General features: G+C 38.1%; 1 protein-coding gene across 1 annotated transcript; it reads right to left on the minus strand.

Moving 5' to 3' along the window:
• Nucleotides 1–4,796: 4,796 nt before the first annotated feature.
• LOC119484631 (ecto-ADP-ribosyltransferase 4-like) lies at nucleotides 4,797–7,682 on the minus strand. The gene is made up of 2 exons (XM_037763601.1): nucleotides 7,276–7,682; nucleotides 4,797–6,129 (listed from the first exon to the last, which is right to left on the minus strand). The coding sequence occupies exons 1-2, from the start codon at nucleotides 7,351–7,353 to the stop codon at nucleotides 5,215–5,217; spliced, it is 993 nt and encodes a 330-aa protein (XP_037619529.1). The 5' UTR covers nucleotides 7,354–7,682; the 3' UTR covers nucleotides 4,797–5,214.
• Between the last annotated feature and the right edge of the window lie 1,494 nt (nucleotides 7,683–9,176).

The following is a 9,176-nucleotide window of genomic DNA, read 5'->3' on the forward strand; positions in this document are numbered from 1 at the left end:
GGGAAAGAACACAGCCTTGTGGGCAGCACGTCTGACATGTTCTCTCTGATCCACACAACTAACCCTGTGTTGATGTTGAGATCAATGAGCCTTTTCAGGAGAATATGCGTCTTCATTGAGTTAAAAGCTGAGCTAAAATCCGCGAATAAAGCTCTGGCATAACCTTTAGGATGCATAAGGTGTTTTGTGACTGTGTTAAGCAGAGTCAGCACAGCGTCGTCTGGGCCTCTGTTGCTCTTATTTAAGCGAACTGGAGCAGATCTAGCACTGTGCTGGTCAGGTGGTTGGCAAGAACTCGTTCCATGGTTTTACACAATATGGAGGTTATTGCGATAGGCCAAAGATCATTTGGCTTACTTGCGTCGGCTTTTTTAGCACAGGCCTAATTATTGTGAATTTCCATGATTTTGATGAAGTGGCCTTCAGTACAGTACTATTGTCATGACAGACAGAGCTTTATTCTGTCTAGCTGGCATTAATGTCATAATCGCTTGTTGAAAAATCAGCATTATCATGATGTAGAACTACTCGGCTACAGCCTTCCTAGTGGAGTGAAGGGATCAGGTGGAAGTGTCAGGTGTGTTGAAAGGAGTAGCCACATAGTGCTTCTCACCTGCCGACATAAAGAAACAGCCCATAGTGAGACTGTGAGAGAGAAAAGTGTCAATTATGTGAGAGTTCTGTATAACATCTGTAGAGACCCTCCCTGTTGTATAACATCTGTAGAGACCCTCCCTGTTGTATAACATCTATAGAGACCCTCCCTGTAATTTATCACACACTTTTTGGATAAAAGATATTCATGTGTTAATGAAAAGAACAAAAAAAAATATCTATGTATGTATTTATTTGTGTATTTATTTAGCCTATTTATCTTCTACTGTTACTTTGATCCTGTGCTTAAATAATGTTACACTTTTATAGAATGACCAAACTATCTTCTTGGCTTTTATTTTGACATGTTTGCCTTCACTTCCTGGTCACGTGACTGCCGTTCTCCGCTCTTCGATTCAAAACAGAAAATAACAGAAAGAAACTTGAAGAAACTAAATCGGGTCGTTTTTTTAATTTGGTTTTTTCGTTTTTCGTTTGGAAACAAAAAACAAACAGAGCACCACGTGATTCCGTTTTTCGTTTGTGGTTTAAAACGAAAAAACGAAAAACCCACGTGACTTCCGTTCTTCAATTCAAAACGAATAATGAGAAAAGGAATTCGCAAAAACAAACAAACGGCCCGGTTTGGGTTCGTTTTTCATTTTTTGATTCAGAAACGAAAAACGGGAAAACGGCCGTTTCCTGGTTTTTGGTTTAAAACGAAAAAATAAAAAAACATTTTTTCCTTTCTGAATTCCAAAGGAAAAACGGAATATCCGATGATACCCAGACCCGTACGCACCTGCTGGTTAGAGGTGTGGTGTACTGTGAGTGTTCACCATACGCACCTGCTGGTTAGAGGTGTGGTGTGCTGTGAGTGTTCACCATACGCACCTGCTGGTTATAGGTGTGGTGTGCTGTGAGTGTTCACCATACGCACCTGCTGGTTAGAGGTGTGGTGTGCTGTGAGTGTTCACCATACGCACCTGCTGGTTAGAGGTGTGGTGTGCTGTGAGTGTTCACCATACGCACCTGCTGGTTATAGGTGTGGTGTGCTGTGAGTGTTCACCATACGCACCTGCTGGTTAGAGGTGTGGTGTGCTGTGAGTGTTCACCATACGCACCTGCTGGTTAGAGGTGTGGTGTGCTGTGAGTGTTCACCATACGCACCTGCTGGTTAGAGGTGTGGTGTGCTGTGAGTGTTCACCATACGCACCTGCTGGTTAGAGGTGTGGTGTGCTGTGAGTGTTCACCATACGCACCTGCTGGTTAGAGGTGTGGTGTGCTGTGAGTGTTCACCATACGCACCTGCTGGTTAGAGGTGTGGTGTGCTGTGAGTGTTCACCATACGCACCTGCTGGTTAGAGGTGTGGTGTACTGTGAGTGTTCACCATACGCACCTGCTGGTTAGAGGTGTGGTGTGCTGTGAGTGTTCACCATACGCACCTGCTGGTTAGAGGTGTGGTGTGCTGTGAGTGTTCACCATACTTCCATAGTTTGAGGGCTGCACGGTGGCAGAGTGATCAGCACTGTAGCCGCACAGAGGAAGGACTGGTGATCGGTCTCTGTCTGTGTAGAGTATTCTCTCCGTGCATGCATGGGTTTTACCAGGTACTCTGGTTTCCTCCCATACACAAATAATAATAATGATTATTGTTCAATAAAAATCAAAAAAATATTTCTGCTTGTTTTATCATCTATTTGAAACCCACAAGTGCAGTGAACTTGATACAAGTATAAAATAACATACAAATATCATTCTTCAATCTTACAAAAGCACATTATTGATCATGTAACAATTCCAACATATAATTTAACATTTACAAATTGAATAACAAACAACATAAATGCCAGATTCAGGTGATATGAAATAAAAAATAAACTTGAAAAACTTAACCTTGATGAATTTTGATTCCAACCATCAGAGTATGTAACACATTTAAACAGGTCATTTTAAAACTCACAGTATTCGGACAACCATGAAAAGTTTCTGTATCTCAATCTGTGGAGTGAAACTATGGAACAGTTTCATTGTGGAGCTAAAGCAATGTCCAAACTTAAACCAGTTTAAAATAAGGTATAAAGACATGATGTTCACAAGGTACAGGGATGAAGTGGGGGTTTGACAATCACAAGGTGTTTACAGGGGTCACTGTTTATTTATCTATTACTGTTTGTTTATTTATTTATTGGTTACTTAATATTTATTCTGTATTAGTCTATCTTCCTATTTTTTCTGTAAAGAATAATGCAAATTTAAAATTCAAAATCAAATTTAGAATAATGTATTCATGGTCAGATGCTGTGTATTGTATATATATATATATATATATATATATATATATATATACGTATGTATACATATATGTATATGTGTATGTGGTGTGCAGTGTGCGCATGTAGTGCAATATGCAATGTATACATATATATATATATATATATATATATATATGTGTGTGTGTGTATGTGTATTGCATGTTGTATTGCATGTGCATATTGTATATTATAAATTGTATATTATCAATAATAATATGCGCATATACGAAAAGATAACTAGTCAATATGATTAAGTTAAATATATAAGTAAGTAATTGGTATTGTGATTAAGTTATATTATAAGTAATGAATTGGTATTCTGGATTGATAACAAATTTATAGTTTGATAAGGATAATTATATCAGTAATTAATTCATATTTCTGTATGACAGAGATAAAAGGTAATTATAGTAGACAAATTTAAGAACATTTAATTAGAGTATATGTATGGCTCAATAAGGAAGCTGGTTAATTATTAATGAATGAGTTATGGAGAAGGGGTGGGATTAAATAAGTTTGTACTTCTTCTTACTCCTTTTCGAATATATAAATCAAGGCATCAAGTGTTTGACAATTTGCTTTTCTTTTGCTTTTCATTGTATGTAAATACTACTTCTTTCTGGTTGTCCACTTGTTGGTATGATCGTTCTCTTTTTCTTTATTTTTTTTGTATTCTACATGTTCTAAATACATTTTTAAATGAAATGAAAAGAAGCTGTGTAATTTGAGGTACCAAACTGTGAGAACAGTCTTGAACTACTGCACCATTTGTGTTTGAGTGAAAAATACAAGGATGGTGCAGATAAATAAAAACATAAATAATCAAAACAGCGACTGCTCTGTTTAATACAAATCTGTAAAGTGAGGGTATTAATTTGGCTGCTTGGTGAAAACGAGGCTGACACTGAAGAAAGATCCACGACTATGAAGCTGGACCGGCCCGCCTCCATGCTGCTGCCTGCACATGCTCGACCTGCATTTCCACCAGATCCGTGATGGAGGGTGTCTCAATGCAGGAGAAGCAGTCGCCAGGAGATTCAGCAGTGGCATCGCCTATTTCTTGCTTAAAGTGTTGTCAGAAGTAGATTTGTTTAAGAAGTTTATATAAGTTGCCTCCAGCTTTCTGTGTGCAGAACCTCCCATTAAACACATGGTGGCAGCAGCACTCCACTGACAGGAGTCAGTCAGCCGGGCATACATGTCACTGCAATATTAGTATTAATGTAACTAAGCACATTTACTCAAGTACAGTACAATTTTGAGGTACTTGTACTTTACTTGAGTGTTTTCATTTTCTGCTACTTTATACTTCTACTCCACTACATCTCAGAGGGAAAGGTTGTAGGTAGTTTTTACTGCACTACATTTATTGGACAGCTTTAGTTACTTTGCAGATTTATATTGTGTATTAATAATCTGAATCAACTAATACATTATGATATACAGTATATATACATACATATATATATATATACATATACATATACATATATATACAGTACATAACCAGCTGCAATATTAATGTGATGTTTACAGTACTGCATCAAGACATGTACCATTCAGCATAATAATAATAAACGGTACTTTTAGATACTTTAAGTACAGTATTTTTACACTGTGGTATTACTACCTTTTCTTAACGATTTTGGTAACATTTCATTTTATAGGTCCGCAAATTTCATAGTAATTAGCTGATAATTAGCAAGTAACCTATTTGAAATTTCTTTGGAATTACTGCCAAATTACTCAATTTATCAAAAATGACTTTATTATAAACATGATTTAATAATTGTATGCTAAAATAGCATATAATGGTTAAAATAGGGCCCTTAGGCTTGAGGAGCGTCTGCTCTTCATCGGAGTTGGAAAACTAATAGAAGACACATCTGATCAGGCACAAATCTCACCATTGTGTGACTTATTGAAAAAGAAGAAGTCCATATTCAAAGAAGTTATTTTCTAATTATCATATATTTAACAGCAGACATGGAAATAAAGCATATGAATTAACTTTGTATTCTTTTGAGCCGGCTCGTTCGCGTCCGACACATCACTAATTTCATGACAACTGGGCTACGTCCATCTGCTGAGGAAGATGATGTCATACAATCTAAAGCTCCAGAACAGCTACTAAATGGTCGTTGTGGTGCGACTGTTTTGCTTCAAAGGTCAAGAATGAACTCTCAATCTCTAAATAGACATTTGTTTTAATGAATTCAAGACAGTGAAGCATAATAGAATAGACATGTTGCTGATCTGGTGACAGTAGCTAAACTGATATAGTGTTAAAATTGGACACTCCTGCTAATTATAAAGGTCCTCAGCCTGGCAGTTGAGACTGCTGTAAACCCTGGCAGTCTCAAGCTTGTAGAAAGCATCACAGTGTAAGTCGTTCTCTCCCGTCACGTTCACAGAGATAATAGTGAACATCTCATACGGAGGAATCAGTACTTCATCTTCGTCCGAGTCAAACTCGGAATAGGACTTGAGGTAGGCGCCAAAACATGTTTCTATCTCAAAGCAGGTCCTCCGTCCAAACTGACGCAAGTCCTTGTTGAGGGAGCTGGAGGCGAATGAGCCGAAGCGAATGGTTTGTCCTAATTCCCCGATGAAGAGCAGTTTGCTCCTCCGGTAGGTGGTGAAGCAGCTTCTTTGGTTGAGTTTGAGGAGCCGGATGGCATCAGACAGCAGGAAGTGGAGGGCGTGGAATTGAAACGATGTCTTGTAGGAAGCCTTCCCCCTACGGACTGCTCGGTTTAGGTCGTCGTATGACCCCGCTGTGTAGGCACACAGAGCCCTGAAGTGATTCCAGGACAGCGGGTCATACATGTCCTTATTCTTCATGGCTTTGAGGGCACACAGCTTTGTGTATGTGGAGTGCAGACCTTCCCTGGTGCTCCTGGGGAGGTAGTGGCGTTTCACGTTGATCAGCATCTTCTGGGAGCAGCCGTAATACATGTCATCGACGGAGTCCAGAGACAAGCTGAGAGGGATTCTGATGAGCCTGGACAGACCTGACGGGACCTGTACTGCTGCCTTCAGCGAGGCGTTTGTGGTTTTCTGCACGGCAGCCTGAACGGAGGTATTCTGAACATTTACAGGCTCTTCAGATGCTGAAGATGGGTCCACTGTAGCCTCCTGTGGAGAGGATGTCTCAACATCGACCTTTTGGACATCAGAGCGTTTCAACAGGGCCTTTATGGTGTCATGTTCAGGCAACTGTTGAAAAAACAGAACATGTAGTTTTATTTAGATAATGCATTTTACACAATAACATTAAATTAAATTTTAACGAGGAATAACTGTCATGGCCATTTTTCAAAGGGGTCTCTTGACCTCTGACCTCCAGATATATGAATGTAAATAGGTTATATGGGTACCTACGAGTCTCCCCTTTACAGACATGCCCACTCTATGATAATCACATGCAGTTTTTTTGCATGCAGTATAAATGGGTCATTTCCTTCTATTCTAAAATGGTGTATTTGAATATTTCTGCATGGGGTCCCTAAACAGTCTTGAATTACATAAAATGGGTATCACAGTAAAGCTGAGACTCTTGTGGATCCAATGAGTTCAACTGTATTCATGTGTGATGATGTTAGTCCCCATAGTAGCAATTTCATTGTAGTGGGACCATTTATTGAAACCTGACCGCACTGTATGAAATGACCTGTGGTGACCTCTAGGATAATCACAGCCTCATGAATTGTTACAGCCACAAACTACAGACCTAGAACATTCAGAGGATGGATGACTTGCATAGGTAGATTGACAATAAGGGGGTTTCTGAGCAGTTTACACAACAGACGTGCTCGCCGTCCTATCGCCGAAAAATTCAATTCTTGCAGAAATCTCCAAATGTCAAAAGTTTTTGATCCAAAATCACAGCATGGCTTTTTCTGTGGTGTTCCTCAAGGTCTTGGTGTCTTAATGTGGTATTTTGGAGGAATTATTGATATTTTTTATTAATTCTCCAGTGTTAAAAAATGGTTAAATTTAGCACCAAAATAAATATTAAATGGTATCAACACAAAATTTGCTGCAACAATTTATGAGTCATAATAGAGCATGAGAACAGAATCATATACTTCAATCATAATGTTATAAACCCTTACACACTTTTACAATTCATTTTAATTCATTCAGTCATTCATTTTTATTTCCGATTTATGACTATAAGAACTTGATCAACTTAATCAAATTCAATTAGGTCAATTTCAGACTTCATCGTCATCAATCATTTTGAATGCGTAAGACATTTTACTAATAATTAGAATACAAAAGTATTTTTTACAGAGTGGTGAAATATTGTAAAATCAGTGGATATTAGTGGCATGTTACTGTATGCATTAATTATCTTACCGTCTTTGCATTCAGAGGTCTTATCCTCACACAGAGGCAGCAAAGGACGATAAACATCAACATACTCTCCTTCATCATGATTGAAGATACCTAAAAAGAAAACAGGCATTTATTATTCCTGCCTATTAATTCAATCCAAACTTTATTGCAGACTCAAGGTACAGATAAAAAACAAGACATTACATATAAAACATTACATTACAAGATGCACAATAAAAAGTCATGATTAAAATAGATTAGAAATATAAATACATTAATGCCACATATAAAGAACTATACCAATGCCTCCACCGCTGTGATTGGTACCGTGTAGTGTTAAATCTTATGTTAGACAACCGCAAGATTATTTCAATCTCAGAGTCATTTAACCGGCATATAAATTTGTACATGAGATTTCTTAAGACAGTTTTTAAAGTATTTATGCCTGCAGACATAAAACATTTCACTTGCACTGCAACAGCTCGGTCTTTTGAGTAATATTCTCACTGCATCATTATATGCAACTTGAAGTCTCTGTAAGCTCACTTTTTTATAGTTTGACCACAAATGGGCTGTAGACAGTACAGTGGTGTACAATATGCTCTGAACAGAGACATCTTCACTCTATCTTGAACACATACTAAACTTCTGTGAGAGAATGTTTGCTTGTGCATACATCTATAGCGGCATTGCCTATAAATATCATCATCTGTCATGTCTTCAGTAATGAAATGTCCAAGACATTTTACCTTATTACAGACACAAAGATTGTTAACAGACAATTTGAAGTCTGGAAATTATAGACATTTTGAGTGTGCTGTACTGGCATATGTATTGGATATCATGCACACCATACACAGAACATACATTGAGGAACTATTAACTTTAAGTGAATAGAAATGCATCACATTCAGATTATAAATCCATTAGCACCAGAGACATTTTATAATAATACAATTATAACTAAAAATCACTTACTTTCACTTTCTCCAAAAAAAATGAAACCAACATTTTTTATTTTTTTTATTTGAATGATTTCATAAATTGCAACTTTTTGTCCAAATGAAAAGAATACCATAAAATTTACCCCAACTGTTCTCTACATCTTGCAAAGTTAAAAAATAAAAGTGTTTTATTGTGTGTTTATGTGTTGTCATAGCCCGGCTCCTAGGCCATGACAAATACGGGAAAGGACGCAGTGATTGATTGTAAATTAAAGATATTTATTACAAATAAATTAAGGATATACAGAAATAACTACAAATGTGGAGTGTGTCAGTCAGTAACATCAGTAATGTAGATGTGGATGTGTGAGCATGATGAAGTGTGATGTGTTGTGAGTGGAAACTAAAGAAAAGCCAAACAAAGGCAGCCCGGCAGGTTCTGACAGGGATGAGTCCAGGTGAAGGAAAAAAGGGCAGAGCAGCACTTGATTGGGGCTTTTATACTCAGGACGCGCCAGCATCAGGTGCTCTGCATCAGGCATCCTCTCCCGTGATACCTTCAAGGACACAGGGAAAGAATGAATGGCCAAATCCACACTGGCATCTCAGTAGTGAGGCAGGGGCCGTCACACCCCTCACCCCCTTAAAGTCGGTGTCCCAAGGGAACACCGGCATACTTTAAACCCATCCTACCAGAACAAATACCACTACTCAAAAGGACTAACTAACAAACAAAAGGCAAACAAAAACAAATAACAGAAATAATATACGACCTTAGCACTGAATATTCTTCCCGCAGCTTTCTACCCCATCATCAGCAACCCTGGTACCTGAGAAGCAATTTAAGAAGGTGGCACAGAAAGAACAGGTGTATGAAACAGTACAACAGGACAATATATCATTCTAGCCAGTCACACTAGTGACTAATCAATACAGAGGGGCGCGTGATAGCGCATCAGCAATAATGTTGTCTGTTCC

Source organism: Sebastes umbrosus, chromosome 3, assembly GCF_015220745.1.
Source record: "Sebastes umbrosus isolate fSebUmb1 chromosome 3, fSebUmb1.pri, whole genome shotgun sequence".
Classification (NCBI taxonomy): domain Eukaryota; kingdom Metazoa; phylum Chordata; class Actinopteri; order Perciformes; family Sebastidae; genus Sebastes; species Sebastes umbrosus.

Coding starts and splice junctions, on each gene's coding strand:
- LOC119484631 (XM_037763601.1), bottom strand. CDS start 7,353: ATGATGAAGGAGAGTATGTTGATGTTTATCGTCCTTTGCTGCCTCTGT. Junction 6,130..7,275: donor GACCTCTGAATGCAAAGACG/GTAAGATAATTA, acceptor TTTTTTCAACAG/TTGCCTGAACATGACACCAT.